Raw genomic sequence first — 24601 nt, forward strand, 5'->3', positions numbered from 1 at the left:
TGCAGTTACAACATTTAAAACATGGGCAGGTATACGAATAGGCAAGGTTTAGAGGGATATGGGCCAAACTCAGGCAAATGGGATGAGTTTAGTTTGGGAAACATGTTGGCATAGACAGGTTTGACTGAAGGAAAATCAAAAGAACTGTGGATGCAGTCAATCAGAAACAAAAGCTGGAATTGCTAGAAAAGCTCAATAGGTCTGGCAGCATCTGTGGGTAGAGATCAGAGTTAACGTTTCGGGTCCAGTGATCCTACCTCAGAACTGAAGTGCTAGGGAAATATCAGTTAATATGCAGAAGGTAGGATGGGGTGGGGGGGGCTAAGGAGTAAATGATAGGTAGATATGGAGCCCAAAGAAAGAAAAACACAGGTGGACAGACAAATGAATGGATAACAATCTGGCTAGGAGAATGAATAGCTATTAATGGGGACTGCTAGTGGCTAACAATGAATTGTGTGTAATAGCAGGCTATGTGATAACAAGGCCTAGTATGTCAAGATTAGGATAAGGTCATGTGAGAGCCAAGCCCTAAAGATGTTGAATTTGATATTGAGTCCAGAGGGCAGCACTGTCCCCAAGCAGAAAGTAAGATGCTGTTCTTCCAGCTTGCGCTGAGCTTCTCTGGAGCACTTCAGCAAGCCGGAGACCGATATTGGTCAGGGAACGAGATGCTGCGTTGAAGTGGCAGGTAACTGAAAGTTGGATCTTTTTTGAAGACAGGGAACACAGGTGTTAAGCTAAGTGGTCACAGTCTATGCTTTGTTTCCCTAGTACAGAGGAGACCACGTTTTGAGCAGTGACTGTAGTAGTCTAGGTTGTTTTAAGTGCTTCACCTGGAAGGTATGTTTGGGCCGTAGGGTATTGAGGGGAGGAAGTAAATGTTTGTAATGGAAGGTACTGTGGGGGAATGTTGGGAGTGAAGAAAGAGTGGACCAGTCCTTGCAGCAGGCTGACAAGGAAGGGGAGGGGTGTATGTGTCTGGTGGTAGCATCTCGCTGGAGGTGGTGGGAATGGTGGCTTGAACATGAGAATGGAGAATTAATAATAAAAAGGAAATGGCTGATGAAATGAACAAATATTTTGCTCTGTCTGCTCTATGGCGGATACAAAAAAAAATCGCAATAAGAGTTATAAATGGGGAACTGAAAAGAGTAGAGGAAATTGGTAAAATTGCAACTACGTGGGAAGCAGTACTGACCAAACTCATGGAGCTGTCGCTTGACAAGTCCCAAAGTTCTGACAGTATTTATTCTGGGCTCTCAAAAAAGGTAGCTAATGTACGGATGCATTGGAATTAATTTGTTTGATTTTCAAAAGGTTTTATCAGACTGGGACTGGAAAATAGAAAAGATAGCTCTTCTCCTCGGAAAGGGAAGGAGGCAGGATACCATTGGCCAGTTAGTTGTCGAGGGAACGGTGTTGGAATCATTCATGGAGATTATAATTGGGCACTTTGAAAAATGTAATGTCATGGGGAGAAGTCAGCGTGTTTGTTTTTTGAAAGAGTAATCACGTTTAACAAATTCATTAGAATTTTGAAAGAGTAGCTTACACTGTATTACATGTGCATTTCCAGAAGGCATTTGATAAGATACCACTCAAGATTTATTGTGCAAGGGTAAAGGGATGAAATATCAGTATGAATAAAAGATTGGCTGGTCTGCAAGCATAAAACAGTGTGTTCATAAATTGGTCTTTGTTTTTGATTGGCAGGGTGTGATGAGTAGAATCTTGCAGTGTTTTGTGCTTGAACCTCAACTTTTAAAAAATTGTATCAGTTACTTAAATAAGGGGATCCAAGACATGGTAATAAATATGTAGATATCACAAAGAAAAGCAGAATGTAAAAATGATTTGAATAATGGCATAGAAAGTCACATATTCAAATTTGTTGATGATGCAAAGTTGGGCAGTATTGTATACTGTGTGGATGACAGCATAAAATTACAAAGGGATATTGATTGACTAAGTGAATGAGCAAAACTGTGGCAGGTAGAGTTCACTGTAATCAAGTGTCAGGTTATCCATTTTGTTGTGGACCAGGCCAGACCCCCTCAAAACATTTCAAGAAAGTAGCCGGGACCCTAATTTTGCTAGTCGTTTTTGAGCAGGTGTTAAGTGGATATTTCAGGAATGATGCAGCTGGCTCAACCACTTTGTCTTAAACAAAACATAATTTATTTACAAGATTACCATTACCAAGATTTTACTAAACACAAATAAAAGAGACCAGAATACAGAATAACTTAACCTATCTGAAAACCCAACAGATTATACCAATTTAGTGATGCTTAATTAACTCCCTTGGCAAAATAGATTAGATTAGATTTCCTACAGTGTGGAAACAGGCCCTTCGGCCCAACAAGTCCACACCGACCCTCTGAAGAGCAACCCACCCAGACCCATTCCCCTACATTTACCCCTGACTAATGCACCTAACACCATTTGCAATTTAGTATAGCCAGTTCACCTAACCTGCACATCTTGGACAATTGTGAGTAGACCTGGCCATACCACCTTAGGAAGGTTATATTGGTCTTGGAAGGAATACAATGTAGTTGATAAGAATGATATTTGGACTTTAGAGGTTAAGATATTAGGAGAGATTATGCAAATAATCTCAAGTACAAATGAGTGGCACAATGGCTCAGTGATTAGCACTGCTGCCTCACAGTGCCAGGGACCCAGGTTCAATTCCTGCCTCGGGTGACTGTGTGGAGTTAGCACATTCTCCCTGTGTCTGAGTGGGTTTCCACCAGGTGCTCCGGTTTCCTCCCACAAACCAAAGATGTGAATTAAATTCAGGTGAATTGGCCATGCTGAATGCCCATAGTCGGGTGCATTAGTCAGGGGTTAATGTAGGGAAATGGGTTTGGGTGGTTTACTGTTTGGTCATTGTGGACTCATTGGGCCAAATGGCCTGTTCCACACTAGGTAGTCTAATCTATTGAAAAAAAATTCGACCTGTTTTCTTTAAAATTTAGAAGGTGTGATCAAATTGAAGTATCAAAAATGTAAACAGGAAAAAACAAGTTTGATAAAGATAAATTTATTTCCACTTGTTGGGGATCCTAGCTTAAGAATTAGGTCAGACTAATCAAGAGAGATGTAAGTAAGCACTCCTATGAACAAAAAGGGTGGTAGATTTTTGGAATTCTTTGCCACAAATAATACTGGATGCTAGATCAATTATTAGTTTTAAACACAAGATTGCTTAATAAAGCATTATCTAAGGTATTAAGGGATATGGGCCAAATCAGGTGTATGGAGTTAGGCCTCCGATCAGTTACGATCTTATTGAATCACAGAGCAAACTTGAGACAAATGGCCTACAACTTATCATAATTTGTCTATGTATATCATTTTCCTGTCAATGTCATTAGTAGTTTGTATGCTTAACAGTATTTCAAAGCACGATAATGAGTAGTTGTGTTTGTGGTGGCTGAATTAAATGTACATAATTTTCTGTTTCTCCATCTGTGCTTAACTGTGGACATGGGAATCTAATAAAGTTGAAAATAGAAATTAAGGGAAAAACAATCAACACATTGTTAGTTTTGTATATAGCTGAGCTTTGAAACTAGAATGAAACTGATGAAGGAGATTGAACGTTTAAATTTAAAAAGGTTTTTCAGTCGTTAACCAGCTGATATTTCTGGTGATAATCAGTTTTGAATTCTTCCTCTAGTGAAGCTATGGAGACAGATGAGAAATTGGGAAACTCTCCAGTAGCATCCATGAAAACAACAGAATTGGTAAGACAGTAAATGGAACTATTATATTTTTCTACCACTTCCACTACCTCTTCCTGTTGTGGGATCTTGCTCTGCCACATGATTCTAGCAAGGAGGATAACTGTCTGAGGTCTCCTGCATTGCCAATTTACAACAGGCTACTAAGTGATCTACAATAGCTAAAGGAACCAATGACATTTTTGTTAATATTCCTTGTCTGAAAGAAAAATGCTTGGTGTTTCGAGATCATTTCACCATTGTTCCAAAGAGACTCTCTTAAAATTAGTTTCTCTTATATTTTTCAGTGAGACGTGCTTGTTTTGTTTTTAAAGAAGCACTGGAATGAATGGTGATTATTGTACTAATTTTTCCTCCGAGACTAAAACCAAGTTAGTTGTACTGAGTAATCGTAGAATTCGTACGGTGTGGAAACAGGCCCTTTGGCCCAACAAATCCACATCGACTCGCCAAAGAGTATCCCACCCAAACCCATTCCCCTATCCCATTACTCTATATTTACCCTTAACTAACACATCCCTGAACACTATGGCAAAACATCCCTGAACACTCTGGCAATTTAGCCACCTAAACTGCGCATTTTTGGATTATGGAAGGAAATCTGAGCACCCGGAGGAAACCCATGCAGACATGAGGAGAATGTGCAAACTCCACACAGTCACCTGAGGCTGGAATCGAACCCAGGTCTCTGTGCTGTGAGGTGGCTGTGCTAACCACTGAGCTACCGTACCACCCATTATGTTGGAAATTCTTTTGGTCCTTGTATGTGCCGCATTCTCTTTCAGAAGTGCCTCATTTACTGCTTTTTGAAATGAAGGCATTCAGATTTGTTGAAGGAAATACTAAGAGGAATGTTGTTGAGATGAAAAGTTTAAAGTCCTGAAGGACAAGAGTCATCTTGTTTATGTCAAGTGTAATGTTGCTGTGGCTTTAAGAGAGAGATGCCCTTTTTTAAAAGAGAGTTTTAAAAACAGAGGTGAGGGCTGTCTATTCAAAGCCAATAAAGTAAACAGCTTGAGAGTCCTTGGGGGTTTTATTCACCTTATACCCCCTAGATACTTCCTCTGATAGTGATGCAAATACCTCAAGAGCTCAACCTACCAGTTTTGTTTGAATCAGAATTCACTGACTAGTTCATTTGTATGACCATTTTCTGAAATAAAATTAAAAAAGCTTCTACAGCCTTCTCCTCAAATTTGGTAATGCTTGGATACATTTAAGTAGATCCCAACCAGGCTTTTGGCTATAATAGGTTTGCTCTTCAACACTGTCCACATCACAACTCTTATCTCCTCCTCCTCCTCCTCATTTCTGTCTTCATCTCTGCCATTTTAAGTCAATTTTTCTCTTTCATTGCCAATTTCTGAAGTTCAAAAACTCACTTTTTCCTCTCCTCTCCTCTCTCTTTCTCCTTTTCTTCTGCGAGGGCTATTCTGTTATTTTTTCCTTTGGCTTTTAATCATAATTCAAACTGTTACATTTCTTTTTCTTTATTTTTGTAATGTTGGGGCAGTTATTCCTTTCTCCTCTTGCCATTGCCTCTAATTCAAGCTGCTTCATTTGCAATTCAGTTTTAGCCATTTCTAATGTCTGTGATTGCATTCTTGGCAATTGTAAATGCTGAGCTATTGCTGCAAATATCTCCCCTTTCCCTACAGACATAGGCAACTCCATCTTAAGCTTGCTATACAATATACAAATTCTTGTATTGTTACTGGTATTCCATTGCAGGAATACGGTGAAAACCTTTTACAATATCTTACTTAAGGCAACATCTTAGGTACAAGTATCTGGGTACAACTCTTAGATACAGAAGTAGTTGCATTACTTAGAGTTAAAAATAGGGCAACATTAAAGGGTTGACATGACAGTAAGGTAGAAAATTTCAAATAGACATTATAGTGTAGCAGCTCAACTCAAGGCGTCTGCATGTGGTCACGTCAGACTCCAGTCCAACAGCTGTCTCCACTTCACTCCAAGCCCCAGGCCACTCCATACCAGCATTTAGCTGCTCTGAGGTAAGTGCTAGGGCTGCCTCACTAATGCCAGTCTCAGTCTGGGACACTGTCTGCATGATGCTCTGGGTTTGTTGATCGTGCTATTCTGGGGCTTGTAGCTCACACAGTGTACCAGGGCTTGCTGTCTTTGCACTGTTCCAGAACTCGCTGCTCTGGGGACTTGCTGCTGCACTTTTAGTGGGGAGGGGAGAGAAGAATAAATATGTGAGAAAATAAAGGAAAAAGAAAGAAAAAGAGTAGGTGAAGCATAGGAATTCCAACAGAAGCATCATACCGCTGCTGCCATCTTACTTACTAATTCCAAACGTTTTACCTTGCTTACTTTCTGTAAACTGCCCAAAGTGACTTCTCCCACACCTGGGAAATTCTTATCAACTGAACGAGCAATTATTCTGCAAATCCTTGTTTCAACCAACCAAATACACCCCCTGAGGAAGAAAACACCAACACTCAGTGTGTTTGAGTCCAATAATCCTAAACCCAATGTGGAATTAGAGATTTTAGTCCTAGCAAGAACCCCAATTTTTTATGGACTAGACCCAAATCCCCTTCAAATATATCAAGGAGATAGCTTAGATCCTAACCTAAATTGTATTTAAAAGCAAGTGTTAGGTGCTGCATTCCAGATGTACTTCGGTTAGTTAAACCACTAGGCTTTCAACAAAGAAGAATTGATATAACTTTAACTCTATTGGAAAAGTTTACAGAATAATAGATTATTTAAGTACTAAGAAACAACTGTTTCAATATAGTAACATACCATAAACACACTCATGTTAAAGGCAAATTCGCTATGATAGATTGTCTCACATGCGATGTTTCTCCAGTCCAGAGGAAAACACACCAAGAGAAAATTGTGGTAGCGAAAGAGGGGTGTGGCAGCTTCATAACCAACTTCAAAACCCCAACAATTACTGAAAAATCCTGGATCTGTGGGAGCCTGACTCCACCTATTTATGCTGGTTCTATTGTTTCAACTTCTAAAAGAAAAGTACCCAAATGTCTCTCAAACTGTTTACTTTATTGGCTTTGAATCGATAGTTTGGCACCTTTGTCTTTTAACTTTCCTTGAAAAAGAAACCAGAACAAAATGCATCTCTTAAAGCCATAGTATCACCACACGAATAAAATGAACAACTAATGTGGCTTAGCATACTTTCTGTTGTGCATACATATTTAGTATGAACTTAATTGAGTGTAGAACAATAAAGATACTTTGATCTTACCAAGTGTTTGTTTGGTTTGGATTTGGAAAATGTGAAGAAAAGTTTACAAACAGTGAAATTAGCTACTTCAACTCAAAGAAGTGCTTTTGTTATTTTAGCTTACCCTTTTATAGAATAGAGCCAATCAATTTTCATGAAACACAATTATAAGAGCGACTGCCATCACTAAATCCAGGAAGAAACAGTTGAGCTCCGTTTGCTTTTTTACCCATGTAGACTCAAGAGGGCAATAAATTTTGAACTGAAAAATGTTTGGAGAATTATGGGCACAGACCAATATGCTATGGTCTTCCTTCGAGAAGAGTTTTACTTTGTTTCCAAGTTTCGGAAGTCCCGAATAAAAACTTCCTATTTTACCAGTGGGTCATACTTTAAATCAATTTGTGTGCTAGTCTGATTGGAAGTTCAGGAGAAAATGTTGATAATGGAGGATTTAACTTTTTTTTAACTTCGCATTAAAGGAAACTAGGAAAAATCTTTTTCTCATAAGATCTTGTACTTTGTAAGTGCAAATTATGGAAGATATCTCATTATTCATGAGTATATTGTCATTTTAGAAACAAGATCATGGTTCAACCAAGTCTTTTTTTGAACGGAGCTAAAATGATATTTGAACATTCCCACCTGCCCTCATTTTGTATCCAATTGAGAAAATATTTTAGGGCAGGGATATTTTAGTATGTGTGATAGTGTTTTGGTGAGGAGCATGGGGTGTGGAATGAGTTAATAAAAAAAATGGAGCTTTTATGTGACATTGACTCTGAGAATCTGTCATTTTCAACTCCAAAACTTACTTTTTAAAAGAAGTTTGTATTTTCAGTAATTTTTTCTTTATTATACATAGTTGGTAAATGTATTAAATCCTGAAGATGGTAGGAAAATTACGTAATTTTAAAAGTCTCAAGTGTTTTGATGGAAGGTTATAATTTATTTTTCAGTCTTCAGAGTCCAAAGCCTTGCAGGATCAAAACACAAAAATGATAAAAATACTAAGTGGCGAAATGTCTATTGAACTACACTTACAGTTTTTAATACGAAACAATAACACAGATCTTATGATATTAAAGAACACAAAGGTAAGGGCCTGCATTTAACTCATTTTAGAATTTTAGTCATCATATTTGTAATGTAACTTATCACAATTAATCCATTTTTGTAGGATGCTGTCAGAAATTCAGTTTGTCATACAGCAACTGTGATTGCCAATTCTTTCATGCATTGTGGAACAACAAGTGACCAGTTTCTCAGGTAAATGAAAGCACAGTATTAATTTATTTGAGTAGGTGAGATTAAACAGATAGTTTTGTATGGACTAATGGCAATTTATCTGAACTAAATCCTCTCCACAGAAGATAGTATTGCAATATTCTTAATGCATTGTCAGTACAGCAAGAGAAATGTACTAGATTTTAGAAAACTGGCATGTGATTGTAATTTTGCTTTGGAAGGTACCATGATGAGCATTCAACAGGTTGCCAATTACAGATTGTGAAAATCAGCTCAAATAATAAAGTATTCCTTGTTTGTTTGTCCTTCGTGTTTGATTTTGATAACTGCATTGTCACCGTGGGAACTTGCTAGGTCAGAGATCTTAGTCTTTGCACTATGAACCAAAAGATACTACAGATGATGGAAGTCTTTTTTTAAAGGCACCCAAAATTCTAGTGATACTCAGCAGGTCTGGCAGTGTCTGTGGAGAGAAAACAGCAAATGTATCAAGTCTGTTACTTTCTCATTGGAATGATTTTGAAAAGAATTGGCTTCAAATACTGTGAATGCCAATAGCTAAGAGTTTACCAAGTGAATAATTGAGCCATGCAGACTAAAACCAACCCAGATTTGGTACCTCTTCTGCTGAGTTGGCTGGTGATAACTGTACCATTCCAGGTACTGCAGTGAGATTCTCCAACTGTGAATTTTGGAGAAGAAATTGCAAAATAATGCATAAGTAACGATAACTGAAGATACATTTTATTCACGAAGCAGTAGTTTCATACTTGAATTATTTTGTATTTTAGAGAGAATCTTGAATGGCTGGCAAGAGCCACGAATTGGGCTAAGTTTACAGCAACAGCCAGTCTGGGAGTGATCCATAAGGTAACTAATTGAATTCCAATTTGGGGAAGAACAGGAAGTTTAATCTAAAGTGAATAACCCAAATTTGCTCTGTTAATAGTTAATATTTTAGGTCTGTAGCTTTTCATTAGACTTTTTGACTATTTTTTCATTTTATTGAAGTGATTATGGTTTCAGAAAATGTGGCTTGTCAATGGCTTTGTAAAAAAGAAAATTAATTTCTACTTTTACCAAATCAGTTTTTTATTTGTCTCTTTACACATGTTGTCTTCTCATGCTTCATTTTGCTTATTTGTCCCTATTTCTTCAAATTTAGGCAGTCATTGGTAACAATAACTTATACTGCCATTAATGTAATGAAGTACCTCAGTGGGATTCCACAGTGTGCTACAAAACAAAGTATGACAGCGAACCATATAAGAAGATATTAAATTGCAAGCATTTGCACTGAAGAAGTACAGCAATACCTTACATTGATCCTAGGTTAGCCTATAATGAGAAAATGAGTGAGCCTATGAATTGTGACATTTAGGGAAATGAGAAATTATTGGATTGAAGCACGTCCGGTGCATGGCCTTGTCAGGTTGGATACTGAGAGGTGTTTAACCAGGATAGAATATTAAGAACAAACAGGAACAACCTCAGTATGAAGAGACAATGATTTAAGTCTGAGGTTGAAAAGAATTTCTTAACTCAGGGTTGTGAGCCTTTGGAAGTATGCACAGAGATTTGGCACCCCCACCATTGACTAAATTTAGCATCATAGTCATAGAGCTGTATAGCGTGGAAACAAGCCCTTCAGTTCAACTTGTCCATGCCAACAGGTATCATAAATTAATATAGTCCCATTTGCCAGCAATTGGTCCATATCCCTCTAAACCTTTCCTATTCATTTACCCATCTAGATGCCTTTTAAATATTGTAATTGTACCAACTTCCACCACTTTCTGTGGCAGCTCATTCTGTGTACACCCCATTCTCTGTGTGAAAATGTTGCCTCTTAGGTCCCTTTAACTCTTTCCCCTTCACCTTAAACCTGAGCCCTCTAATTGTATACTCTGCTGCCCTGGGTAAAAGATCGTAACTATTCACCCTATCTATTCCCATCATGTTTATAAACTTCTACAAAGTCACCCCTCAGCCTCTGACACTCCAGGGGAAATAGCCCCAGCCTACCCAGCCTCTTCCTATAGCTCAAACCCTCCAACCCTGGCAATACTCTTGTAAATTTTTTCTGAGCCCTTTCAAGTTTCACAGCATCCTTCTTTTAGCAAGGAGACCTGAATTGACACAGTATTCCAGAAGTGGTCTCACCAGTGTCCTGGACAGCTGCAACATGACCTCCTAACTCCTGTACCGAATGCACTGACCAGTAAAGGCAAGCCTGAGCTGATCAGGTTTTGCACACTCAGGGATATGGGATTGTCCCAAGGCAATGTAGTTGAGGCAAAAGATGGAACAATATCATTTTCAATGGTGGCTAACTTCAAAGTGGTACTATGGTCTGCATATAGTCCTATTTCTTAGTTCCCACAAAGCAGTAGACAGTAAACATTACAAAGGCCATTTATTCTCTTTTATCCTTCGCTTGTATGTGCTGTCTAAACCATGCCTCATTAATGTACATATTAACCACCTTCATACATCTTTATTACTTACAGAACTACACGTAATCACTGCCCAGCATTATTTTGTTTTAACCTGTGTTTTCTGTTACTTATTATTAGAGATTAATTGTTTTGCTGAGAAAGTACTTGTTTGTGATTTGAATAAAAGTGTGAAGCTTTTTTGATAATTCCGCATTTACATTGATAGCAAATATCATCGCGAATGTTTATTATTATCTGAATGCTTTTGTGAACTGCCTTGGTGCAACTGTTAACATGAAAGAAGATACATGTATATCATTGTAGTGCCATACTGGTGAAAGGAAGATCCATTCCGTAACTTGCAAGGATGAAAAGTTCTACCATGCCAACCTTTTAGGCTAATCATTGGTATTCCTCTCCCATCTTTAATCTTCCATTTTCATACCACATGAAGTTTTATGTCAATTTGGAAGAATTTTATGTTTGTGTTTTTCTTTGGGGAAGGGGAAACTGCAGAGATGTTCAAATACCAATTGCATTGTTGAATTCGATGGATTATCATTTTAATGGAAATTGCCAGCTGCCAAATGGCAAGTGGTAGATGCTTTACAACATTTTAAGCTATTTTAAATTTTGGCAAGTACTTTGTATTGGGTTAATTTGAATATTTTAAGCCAAATTGGAAATCACAGTTGTCTGTAAATATATTATCCCTCCATTTGGCCAGTTTCATTAGGTAATTAATTAATAATTCATTAGTATGGTTGACTAGACCCTACATTATTTTTTCTCATAAATTTGTGAAAACAGTATATTATTATAGTATTTTACTTTATTGTCCTCTTGAATGATATTTCTGTCTCTCCTAAAAACAGTCATACGAAACTCTTGCCTAAAAATGTCCAAATGCTGAAATCTCCCCTTTATAGTTATAACTTCTCATCCTTGGCAATATGCTTAAGGACTTATATTGAACTTCTTCTTCCATTGTTTCAATGTGCCAAAACTTCCATGTAGCATTTCAACTGTGGCCTAATTAAAGTCTTGTACAAGTTCAACATGACGTTTTTTACTTTTTAACTTGTTAATACAAAATTGAAGTTTCATTTATCTTTGTCATGGACTTAACCATTTGCGTTTTCATATTTTAATTGCCTATGTATATATTTACGTAGGACCCACTATTCCATCTTAATCATGTCATGCAATATCAGTTTATCGAATATTCCACTGGAATCCCATTCATTCCTGCAGTTTTTCCTTTTCGTCATGTGTCTAATGACAGTTTCAACTTCTGTCACACTCGTGGAGAGTCCAAGATCATATTTGTGGAATAGCAGGATTTCATAAAACAGTCTTCATTAGCAATTGTATTACAGTTCAGGAATTCTTTGAAGTGTTCTTGAAGTATTTGGAAGCTGATATTTTCTCTATCTCTCAAAAGGGTTCTATCCTTAATCTGCATTTGAGGCCAAGGGTATTGGGTGCACGTTGCCTTGGTAGCACTGAGAAAACCCTGGGTGTCATGTTTATCAGCAAAGAGTTGCAACTTTCTCAGTTCACCATTTGTTCTTGATTGCCCTAATTCTTCTTTGTATTCACACCTTTGCTGAGTTCTCTTTGTCTTGATGGACGATGTTGTTCTGCTAGGCATGAAGAGGTTTTCTCTTTAGGGTGTAGGTTTGCTCGCTGAGCTGTAGGTTTGATTTCCAAACGTTTCATTACCTGGCTAAGTAACATCATCAGTGGCGACCTCCAAGTGAAGCAAAGCTGTTGTCTCCTGCTTTCTGTTTATATGTTTGTCCTGGATGGGGTTCCTGGGGTTTTGTTGATGTCATTTCCTGTTTGTTTTCTGAGAGGTTGATAGATGGTATCTCGATCTATGTGTTTGTTTATGGCATTGTGGTTGGAATGCCAGGCCTCTAGGAATTCTTTGGCATGTCTTTGGTTAGCCTGTCCCAGGATAGATGTGTTGTTCCAGTCGAAACGGTGTTTTTTTTCCTCCGTGTGTAGGGCTACGAGGGAGAGAGGGTCGTGTCTTTTTATGGCTAAGACCCCTCTGAATCCTAGTTGCACACAAACCCACCAACACTCTCAAACAAAAACTAACAAACTTAAAAGACCCAGTACAACCTATGGACAAAACCAACGTCGTCTACAAAATTCCATGCAAGGACTGCCACAAATACTACGTAGGACAAACAGGAAGAAAGTTAGCCACCAGGATACACGAACACCAGCTAGCCACAAAAAGGCAAGACCCTCTCTCCCTCGTAGCCCTACACGCGGAGGAAAAAAAAACCACAGTTTCGACTGGGACAACACATCTATCCTGGGACAGGCTAACCAAAGACATGCCAGAGAATTCCTAGAGGCCTGGCACTCCAACCACAACGCCATAAACAAACACATAGATTTTGATACCATCTATCAACCCCGCAGAAAACGAACAGGAAATGACATCAACAAAACCCCAGGAACCCCATCCAGGACAAACGTATAAATAGAAAGTAGGAGACAACAGCTTCGCTTCACTTGGAGGTCACCACTGATGATATTACCTAGCCAAGTAATGAAACGTCTGGATATCAGACCTACAGCTCAGCGAGTAAACCTCACCCTGAGCTCCAAACCTTCCAAAAGGTTTCCTCTTCTTGATGAGGTCCTTGATGAAGTGGTCATTCTTGTTGAACCAGTCTTGGTATTTCCTGAACTTGTAGCCATTGGTTACTTTCACAGCAAAAGATGATGGCTCTCTTCAGCTCTTTTCAGGTTTCCTCCACTTGAAGTGAACTCTTTTGGAGATTTTGGTGAAAACACTTTTGGTTATCACAGCTCTGTTTGGCTGTTGAAGCCATCAATGTTGAGCAGTTTTCTGAAGTATTTCTTCATTTTCAGCAGATTTGATGGATATTGAAGAGCAGATGAACTGATGGTCTGTCCAGCAATTATCTGCAGTGGTCATTGTTTTGGTAATGAGCACATCCATTTTATCTGTGCATCAGCGGATGACATAGTTGCCTGCTGGTTCTTGGCAAGTTGTAGACCGAGAGTTGTGTGGCAATCATTAATACCAACAGGGAGCTCAGAATCAGTTGACTGCTTGATTAACAGAGAAATCCTTCCTCATATGGAACATTTCCCTTACCTGGAAAGCTACTTCTCTTCTCAGTCTGATGTTGATGCAGAGAGTCAACATCAAATGTAACTGTTTCCACCACCTGGAAATACCCGCCGTACTTCTGGTCAGAGATGTGGCTCTAGTATCAGGTTCATTAGCCAAGCAAGGACTGTCAGAATCCATGACCAGTAACATAGAATTGCCTAGTGGACAATCTCATCCTTCAGTGAGTGATAGTGATTTAAATATTATTTTTCATGTATTTAATTAAGCTACTGCTTTTGATATTCTTGGAATGATTTGCTTTGAATTAATTAATAAAATACACCATGTATTCTGTTCATCTCCGGTATTATTTCCCTGAAGTTTATATTATGAAATTCTGGTTCTTTTCCAGGGTCATGAAAAGGAGGCCTTGCAGCTAATGGCAACATATTTACCCAAGGACTCCTCACCTGGTTCAGCTTATCAGGAGGGAGGAGGTCTGTATGCACTTGGTCTCATCCATGCAAATCATGGTGGTGACATCATAGAATACTTGCTCAACCAGCTAAAGAATGCCAGCAATGATGTAAGTGATGAATGCATTAAAAAGTTGTCTTATACACTATAAAAGCTCTTAAAATCAGAATCCTAACTGACACAATGAGCACAAAGTTGCAGAAACTTTGCACAGTGATCGCCGCTAGACTTAAGTGCACTGTATCAGATGTGGTTAAATAACAAGGTTTAGGCAAACAACAGTGTATGTAATTCACGATCTTTTGTGTTGTTACTGCAAGTTGAGAAAATTATTCTTGTTGCCTGCACATAGTTCCAGATGAATCTTTAATCTTCTGAAAGATCAGCTTCAATTTCCCACAGCAGAGAATATGAATTAATATTTCTAAATTTCTGTGCCTTATTGGTCTAACCTCAGAAAACTTAATTTTTTGATTTCCACTTAAGACATGAGCATGTCCTTCAAAGAAACTGCATTTTCAGCATTGACTTTATTATTTTAAATGACCTGTTGACATAAGTTTGAGCTTTCGGAAATCTGCTCCTTTTGAGAGGTGAAGCCCGACTCCTTCTAATGAAGGAGCAACGCTCCGGAAGCTTGTGATTTCAAATAAATCTATTGGACTATAACCTGGTGTTGCGTGACTTCTCATCTAAATAATATCAGCTCATTTAATTTTACTCGCCTGTTTTTCATATCAATCAAATCTCTTCAACAATATTTTTTGTTCACATGTAGATTGTGCGTCATGGAGGGTGCCTTGGTCTTGGTTTGGCTGCACTTGGCACTGCGCGACAAGATGTCTATGACCTGCTCAAAACAAACCTGTACCAAGATGATGCTGTCACTGGTATGGAAGCAAGAAATCTTATACTTAAAAAAAAGGTCAAAAATTATGTAGCATGCTCAGAAAACTGTTATATTGCTAAATATATTTTGGTTTCCAGTCCTTTGAATCTGAATTCCTTTTCCTCCTCTTTCATCTGTCTACTCCTGAAATAATTTTTTAAAAATCAATTTAACAACTATTGTCATAAAGAATGGATTAGTGCACATGCACACTAGTGCATAGTAATATGCTGGTTGTTGCTCAGCTGTATCACACCCAGGTTGGCATCTCAGGGTTACAAATGTAATGGAAGGGGGTCTTGAGATACAATGGTAGGGTCCCTTCTTCTGAGTAGGAGACCCACTTTCCGTCCCAAGGTGTGTCATGTCATGTCTGAATAAGTTGCTTAGAAGGTATTTTCAAATGTATTAGATGTATGCTTGAAGATTTATTTAGATTGCAGGTCTACTTAATTTTTGTTGTAACTTAAGCATTTTGAGATAATTTGTATTTGATTACAAATACTACTAACTTTGTAAGCAGATTACGAGTCTAATGGTAATTTATAACTTGTTATCTTGATAGTGTGGATCAACTTGGTAGTGTAGCATCTGAATTATTTGAAATCAGAACAAGCGATTTGTATAGCACATTTGAATTCGATGCATACTGCACACATAATGGTGTTAACTGGATTTCGCTAGGCATTCATCTCAGTGTGAAATCATTAAATTAATGGTTTACATGTTTCCCAATGAACTAAAAAGATAACCTCTGACTGCATTTCCTTCTAACACTTATCTAAAGTGGCAGTTACATATATTAGTCAGAATATACATATCTAGCTACATACATATCTAGCTAATGGTCTTATTGGTTTCAAAATATATTTATTCACTTAATTTCTAACGTAATGGAAAAATACATCTTGCCAAAAATGTTTTACTCTGTCTCTGTGAATGCCCTAAGGCAGCAGGGTAGAGAGATGTGGGCAGTGATGCATTTTACGAAGACGGCTACTTTTTGTAAGAAAGAGAGACGTGATATAGCTTTCTGTTCCTTAGGATGTGTAAAGCAGACTTGAGTTGAAAAACATGTGCTCTGCTAATTAATTTTATAACTGCTGGTCAGTCATTGTTGGGTGGACTTAAGACAAACTCATTCACCTGACTAGGGACAAAAAGATGTTTTCTTTGATTTTTTATTATTAGAGTAGCAATTTTTCTGTCCTGATATAATTGTGTTGATTTTCCTGTCCTCTTCAGGTGAAGCAGCTGGTCTAGCACTGGGGCTCGTCATGCTAGGATCAAAGTCAGCCCAAGCAATTGAGGATATGGTGGGTTATGCACAGGAAACTCAGCATGAAAAGATTCTTCGTGGCTTGGCTGTAGGCATTGCTATGGTCATGTATGGCAGAATGGAGGAAGCAGATGCCTTAATTGAGAGTCTCTGTAGAGATAAGGTACGAGTAAATTGATGCATTTTTCCAAAGTGCTTTTCACTTTTTTTATTGTGAAGTGAGCTGCATTACAGCACTTAACAAAAATTTTTATATTTCAACTTTTTAAATGTATGTCAGTATTTCTGGAAGAGCACAATTTACAGTCATCACGTGTGTGTTTTTGTTTGAGACTATTACTTTGTGGTAGGTAGTGGTGACTATTACTCATAAGCACTTTTTATTTTGTTTTGTGTTATCATTAAATCAAGCATTTTCTCCATATATTAAGAGGAGTGATTAATTTTCCTTTTAAATAATTGCTAATAAGAATAATTAAAACCTAAGCAGTAATGGCAAAAGCCAATTTGATGCATTCAATCGACTTCTCCCAAAGGCTGTATTCCAGCTAGTCCATCATTAATAATACTCCAAACATTAAGTCTCTCAAGGAAGGTTCTTTGTAAATGCATTTTCGGGGCCAAAGCTCATCAGATTAAAAAACACCCAGACTGTTTGACCCATAGTGTTATACATTCTCCGGTTGTAAACTTAATTAATGACAAGTATGTTTTGGAAATAATTTTTGTGGAAGCCATATGTTGTAGATACATTGGTTGAAATCTACAAAAGATATTCAATCCTCGAAACTAGCTTGTCCAGATGTGAGCCTAAGACGGAATTCAAATACGAGGAAAATGTTGGTTACCGGAAGTGGATATTTTGTAAACAAACATGGGAAGTAGTAGAAACAAATGCTGACATCAAATAGAGTCAAATGGCAGAATTGAAAGCACTGTATCTGAATGCATACCAGGATTCACAATAAGATATGTAAGTTGATGGCCCATGTAAAACTAAATGGGTATGGTGTATTTGGAGTAAAAAGTGAGGTCTGCAGATGCTGGAGATCAGAGCTGAAAATGTGCTGCTGGTTAAAGCACAGCAGGTCAGGCAGCATCCAAGGAACAGGAAATTCGACGTTTCGGGTGTATTTGGAGCAATGGAGGCATTGCTGCAGCAGAGCCAAGGCTGGGGTTATGACATTTAGGTAGCACGGGCAATAAAAGGAGAAAGAGTGGTAATGTTAGTGAGGGCTGAGGTCAGCACAGTAGCAAGACAGGATTTTAGATCAGATGAATAAAATGTAGGAATTAGATATAACTAATAAACAGTAAAGGGCAGCAAGCATTTGTTGCAGCTGTTAAAGGCCACCAAACACTGGGATAATATAGGTCGCAGTTTAAATTAGGAAATTAGTGGTGCATGTACAAGGATATTGTGGTTATCATGGATAACTATAGTATATATACAGATTGGGTAAATCTAATGAGTACCAATGCTGTGAAGACAAATTTCTGCAATGTGCACAAGATGGTTTGTTCACAGCATATGTTGAAGAACCAGTGAGGGAAAAGGACATTTTAGATTATTCTGTAGATTATTATATTAGGGCTTTATATAATTAAAAGAGTTTAGTTAGCAATCTTGTTGAAAACACAGTTTTAGGAAGGCTGGTCCTAAAATTAGTATTTACCATTAAATTTGAAGCAATATAGTTCATGCTGAAGCCAGAGTCATCTTAGTTTCCTTCACTTGGATTTATACAGGGCATGTTGATTATCGTGGATTGGGAAACTATGATTATAGCTGGGCAATGATCACTACATACATTCCTTTAAGAGGTAAACATATCAGTCAACCATGTTAAACAAAGATAGTTAAAGATTGTCGTTGCTCCTAGATTTTTAAAGTTGCTGGAAAAAAAAGTAATCCTGATAATTGGGCACATTGTCAATTCAGAAACAGGACCAAGAACCTCATGAAGCAATGCAGAATAGAACATGAATGTAAACTTGAAAAACATTATTAATGTTTGCATTACTAATCAGGAAGAATGTCCCATCTGCACTCAGAGGGCATACTGGAGGGCTTCATTCACTGAGGAAATATGGTTGGAGTCAGAAATAAAATGGGTGCAATCGCTCTCATAGGATCATGCTTTAGGCCCCCCAACAGCCACATTGAAGAGCAAATAAGTAGGCAGATTATGGAAAGATGCAATGTATACAGAAGAACCTCAATCATCCAAACAATTACGGGTGAGGAGTATTTTGTTTGGATAACACAGTTTAGCCAAGCATCGGAACCTTGCGATCTTGTCCAGGTAATCCGAAATTTGGATACTTGAGGTTCTTCTGTATGTAACTTGGATGAAAATGTAGATGGATTGGTTAGTAAGATACGAAGATCAGTGAACTTGTGGATAGTGATGGTTGTCAAAGGATACAGTGGGATGCGGACCAGTTGCACATATGGGCAGAGAAATGGCAGATGGAATTTAATCTGGGTAAGTGTGAGGTGCTGCACTTTGAGAGATCACATGTTAAGGAAAAGTATACAGTTAGTGGCAGGACCCTGAACAGCATTTTGATGTATTGAGCAATCATGGGGTTCAAGTCCATAGCTCCCTGAAAGTGACCATGAAAGTAGATAAGATAGTAAAGAATGCTTGGCTTTATTGTTCATGGTTTTGAGTACAAGAGTCAGGATGCCATGTTGCACCTTTATCAGACTTTGGTTAGGCCACATTTTGGGTATTGTGTTCAATTCTGGCTGTTAAGTTACAGGAAGGATGTGAAGGCTTTGGAGAGGCTGCAGAAGAGGTTTGACGGGATGCTATCTGAATTAGAGTGTATAAGCTTTCAGGAGAAGCTAGAAAAACTCACTGTTTTCTCTGGAGTGGCAGACACTGAAGGAAAACCTGACAGAAGTCTATAAAATTGAGATGCATAGATACGGTTGAAGGTCAGAATCTTTTTTTCCCCAGAGTTGAAATGTCTAAAATTAGGAAGCTTGCATTTAAGGTGAGAGGGGACAAGTTGAAAGGAGATGAGTGGGGAACGTTTCTTTACACAGTGGTAGAAGTCTAGAACATGCTACCAGGGATGTTGGTGAAGGCAAATACAATAGAGGTGTTTAAGGAACTTTTAGATAAGTACATGAATATGCAAGGAATAGAGGGATATGGGTCAAGGGCAGGCAGAAGGGATTAGTTTAACTTGGCCACATGTTCGGCATAACGTTGCGGGCAGAAGAACCTTTCCTGTGTTGAATTGTTCTGTTCTATTAAAAACAACTGTCAAAGCTTCCATAAGTCTGTAAAAGGAAAAGATTAATCAAGACAAATGAGGATCCTTAACAAATGGAAAGGACAGTTAATAGTAGGAAATAGGGAATTGGCAAAGAAGACTAAGTTTTGAAGAATGGTGATCCCATTCCACCTTTAATATTTTTTTCAGGATTTGCCAGGGTAGATGTCGAAAGGATGTTCTCGAATCAGGGATTGCAGTCTCAGAATAGGGGACAAGCCAATTTAAGACTGAGCTGGTGAATCTTTGGAAGTCTCTATCTCCGGGACTGTGGAAAACTCATTAATTGAATATTGTGGTTGATTTCTAATACTAACAGCATCAAGAAATATGGGGGCAGCATTAGAAAATGGCATGGAAATGAATGATCTGTCATGACCTAGAATTATGGAGGAGGCTCAAGGTGCTGAATAGCCTGCTTCCATATTTCTAATAACAGGTCAGCTGCTTAGAACAAAGGAAATTTAATTCAGTGATTCCAAATTGCAATTGCTTGGGGGGGGGGGGATAAAAAATTTAGAAAAATTGCAGATGGCTACAAGAATGGGAAATGCTTCAGAAGGTCAAGAGAGGTTACTAATTTCCAAGAAGAGTTTAGTCTTTCAATTTCTGTTCAGACACTGTTATATACACACGCATTTTACTTTTATTACATGCTTAATGTATTTTCTGGGCACTTGTGATCTGTACAGGACCCCATTCTCAGACGTTCTGGAATGTACACTGTTGCAATGGCATATTGTGGATCTGGGAATAACAAAGCGATCAGAAGACTGCTGCATGTTGCTGTAAGAAAAAATAGTAAAAAAAAATCAAGTTTAAAAAAAAATTGGTTTAATACATTATTTTCTTTTACTATCTGGATGATTGTTGTTTTTCATACTTGCCCCTCTTAAAAATGCTGACTTTTATTAGACTCTGATTGCAAGGGAACCAACACCTTATAATTGGCCATGCTCCACTTTTAAGTTTAGACAGATGAACAGTTAAAAGGAAGAAATAATTTACATTTCAGTAGTGCCTTTCATGGTGTAAAGACTGAATTACAGCTAATGAATACCTTTCAAGTGCAATCATTGTTGTAATACAGCCTGTTATCCCTCAGCAAGATCCCACAACCAGCAATGAAATAATGTCCAGATAATCTATTACCTGTGATGTTAAGTATCGGTTAGAGTGCTGGGGGAATTACCCAACTATTAAAAATACTTGGATATGATCTCTTACATCCATCTGAAGGACAGAGTTATTTCATACCTGAAATATAGCATCTCAATGTGCGCAGCCTTGTTTGAAATCTGCACGGGCTACACAATATTGACACCAAACTCAATCATAACGCTTTCCAACAGAAGACTCTAATGAGAACTGAACAATTTGATCCTGACTGTTTTCTCACTTCCCCCAAGTCAGCCAGTTTCTTTAGTATGAGGACTGAAAGTCCAACTGATATCAGAGGAATTATTGCTCAAATAATATGACATGGCAAGAATCAAAATTTGACACTAGCATCCACAGTTTTCAGTGGTTCATTGTGGGCTACCTATACTTGGTGTTTGGTAGAGTTAATTTCTATTGATCATTTATGAATCAACTTGACCTTTATTATAATACCCTATATTAATGTGCTTTGCTATTTAATGTGATCAGAGAGGAACTGCTTAAACCAATAGAGTCTTTACAAGAAAGAAGAAAACAATTGATCTTCTGGCAAAAGTGCCTTGAATTTTAATTAATACATTCAATTGTGTTCATTTAGCTCATCTGATGAATCTGCGCAATGGCAAAATCAGAAACTCAGTGGAAAGTGGAAGTTATGCAATACGCATTAAAACTCAAAATTCACAAATATAATTTCTCCCTGAAATACTTAAATACATTATATATTAATGTGAAGCTAGTTTTTCAGTCAACATAAATCAGGATAAAATAAGATTTCTAGGTCTACAGTCAGGTATTCTTCTTGCTGAACAATCCCCATTTCTCATTTTCATGACAGTATGTTCAAATAACACTTTGCTTGCAATACATGTAATTACAACCAGATATTCTACAGTTTGGGACAACTGCATCTGTTAAATGTGGATTATGTGGCATCTGTCTAAACTTTGACATTCCGAGAAGTTACCACCAGAATTTGGGGGAATGAGCTTCCATTTATACGTTTGTTTTCAGATCCTTAGGATATCTACAAATATTTCAGTCAATTAATTATTTTTGTGTACAATGGTTGTGTAGAAGACGTACATTTCCATTCCTGATGATATTTTCATTGAAAATGAGGCTTGATATTGCTAAAGACTCGCCTCAGATTAAAGATTTTTCTTTGCTATTTCAGGTGAGTGATGTCAATGATGATGTCAGACGTGCTGCAGTTGAGTCACTTGGTTTTATCTTATTCAGGTATAGTTTTCTGTTCAATTATTTTGGTACTGAATATTTTGGTTTAAAATGACAACTTAAGTGCTAGCTTATACATTGCCTGGTCTACAGTTATTTCTTCTTCTCCCACATGGTGGTGATATTGTTGTTGTGCTTTGGACTAGAGGAGCTTAATCCTCTTTTATACTAAATTGGTAGGAAAAAAGTCCCTATGTGCTGATGAGTGAAGATGCTTTCATATGGTCATAATGAAATTCCATTTTGGTGTGTTCACCTTTCTATTTCTCTTCCCAGACATTGTCCTAGACTACTTCATTTTACTTTGTTATCATTAGCTTAAAGGAAAGTTGATGTCATTTTGAATAAGTGAAAACATCCTGTTACTAGCTTTTTTTTATTGCTAAGACAAAAATGTTTCTGTCTTCCCTATTGGATAATATGTAGTTAAAGGTGATGTTTTCCATTTGCTAAAACTTGTCATGTAATCTTCTGAGTATCTTTTTAATCCTTTTGCAATGCTGCTGTTCTAGCTCCAAAATTAGTGAAGACCCTCATCACCTTGAAAGCTTTTAACAGGTTGCTGCTGCACTCATTGTCAGTTTAATTGTAATCTGTGTGTTTTGAAGTGTCAGCACCCAAAATGCTGGTCTGGGTAAAGTAGTGAGGTCAGCAAGTTTGGGCTCAGTTTTGTGATATTTCTCTTTTTGTTAATGAGAAAATTGTTCAATTTTTGAGGTAGTTTGTATAGTGAAGAACAGAATGCATCCAGTATCAGAGTTAGGTATGTCTTTTTATTCTTTTCGTTAACAATACCATTAGCTTTTACATGCTGCACAAACCTTACTCTGATACTGACATACATTACACAAGAAGAACAAGAACGAAACAATCATTTGCTTTACAAGGCTGACGCAGGCAGTAATTTTTAGAGTCTGGTTGAAGATTTGTAGCTCGGGTGTCCGTTGTTGTGGTTCTGTTCGCCGAGCTGGAAGTTTTTGCTGCAAACGTTTCGTTCCCTGGCTAGGGAACATCATCAGTGCTATTGGAGCCTCCTGTGAAGCGCTGCTTTGATGTTTCTTCCGGTATTTATAGTGGTTTGTTCTTGCCGCTTCCGGGTGTCAGTTTCAGCTGTAGTAGTTTGTATGTGGGGCCCAGGTCGATGTGTCTGTTGATGGATGTTCTTGCCGTTTCCGGGTGTCAGTTTCAGCTGTAGTGGTTTGTATATGGGGTCCAGGTCTATGTGTCTGTTAATGGAGTTTGTGGATGAATGCCATGCCTCTAGGAATTCCCTGGCTGTTCTCTGTCTGGCTTGTCCTATGATGGTAGTGTTTTCCCAGTCAAATTCATGTTCCTGGTTGTCTGAGTGTATGGCTACTAGGGATAGCTGGTCGTGTCGTTTTGTGGCTAGCTGATGTTCATGGATGCGGATTGTTAGCTGTCTTCCTGTTTGTCCTATATAGTGTTTTGTGCAGTCCTTGCATGGTATTTTGTAAACTGCGTTAGTTTGGCTCGTGCTGGCTATTGGGTCCTTTGTTCTAGTGAGTTGTTGTCTGAGTGTGGAAGTTGGCTTGTGTGCTGTTATGAGTCCTAAGGGTCGCAGTAGTCTGGCTGTCAGTTCTGAGACGCTCCTGACGTATGGTAGTGTGGCTAGTCCTTTTGGTTGTGGCATGTCCTCGTTCCGTGGTCTATCTCTTAGGCATCTGGTGATAAAGTTGCGTGGGTATCCGTTTTTGGCGAATACCTTTCCTGCGAAAAGAGGAAGAGGAACACCTATAACAGCACACAAGCCAACTTCCACACTCAGACAACAACTCACTAGAACAAAGGACCCAATAGCCAGCACGAGCCAAACTAACGTAGTTTACAAAATACCATGCAAGGACTGCACAAAACACTATATAGGACAAACAGGAAGACAGCTAACAATCCGCATCCATGAACATCAGCTAGCCACAAAACGACACGACCAGCTATCCCTAGTAGCCATACACTCAGACAACCAGGAACATGAATTTGACTGGGAAAACACTACCATCATAGGACAAGCCAGACAGAGAACAGCCAGGGAATTCCTAGAGGCATGGCATTCATCCACAAACTCCATTAACAGACACATAGACCTGGACCCCATATACAAACCACTACAGCTGAAACTGACACCCGGAAACGGCAAGAACATCCATCAACAGACACATCGACCTGGACCCCACATACAAACTACTACAGCTGAAACTGACACCCGGAAACGGCAAGAACAAACCACTATAAATACCGGAAGAAACATCAAAGCAGCGCTTCACAGGAGGCTCCAATAGCACTGATGATGTTCCCTAGCCAGGGAACGAAATGTTTGCAGCAAAAACTTCCAGCTCGGCGAACAGAACCACAACAGTAATTTTTAGACATCTCAATTTGAGATTTTTTTATCTACCAGAGGATATGTGAGACTTTTTTCTAGAACTATTATGAGAGGGGTTGTACAGTCCCCAGGGCTCTCTCAGACTTTTATTTAT

At 38.3% G+C, this 24601-nt stretch overlaps 1 protein-coding gene across 1 annotated transcript in view; it reads left to right on the forward strand.

Annotated features, from left to right (window-relative positions):
- Window positions 1–24601, forward strand: part of psmd1 (proteasome 26S subunit, non-ATPase 1) — a 104066-nt gene that overhangs the window by 13132 nt on the left and 66333 nt on the right. Inside the window, exons 8-16 of the mRNA XM_060834717.1 lie at window positions 3692–3758; window positions 7938–8075; window positions 8159–8247; window positions 9018–9096; window positions 14183–14356; window positions 15026–15137; window positions 16382–16578; window positions 20399–20494; window positions 22045–22109. Coding sequence (XP_060690700.1) covers window positions 3692–3758; window positions 7938–8075; window positions 8159–8247; window positions 9018–9096; window positions 14183–14356; window positions 15026–15137; window positions 16382–16578; window positions 20399–20494; window positions 22045–22109 — 1017 coding nt within the window. The remainder of the gene's footprint in view (window positions 1–3691; window positions 3759–7937; window positions 8076–8158; window positions 8248–9017; window positions 9097–14182; window positions 14357–15025; window positions 15138–16381; window positions 16579–20398; window positions 20495–22044; window positions 22110–24601) is intronic.

Source organism: Hemiscyllium ocellatum, chromosome 13 (assembly GCF_020745735.1).
Source record: "Hemiscyllium ocellatum isolate sHemOce1 chromosome 13, sHemOce1.pat.X.cur, whole genome shotgun sequence".
In the NCBI taxonomy this organism is placed as follows: domain Eukaryota; kingdom Metazoa; phylum Chordata; class Chondrichthyes; order Orectolobiformes; family Hemiscylliidae; genus Hemiscyllium; species Hemiscyllium ocellatum.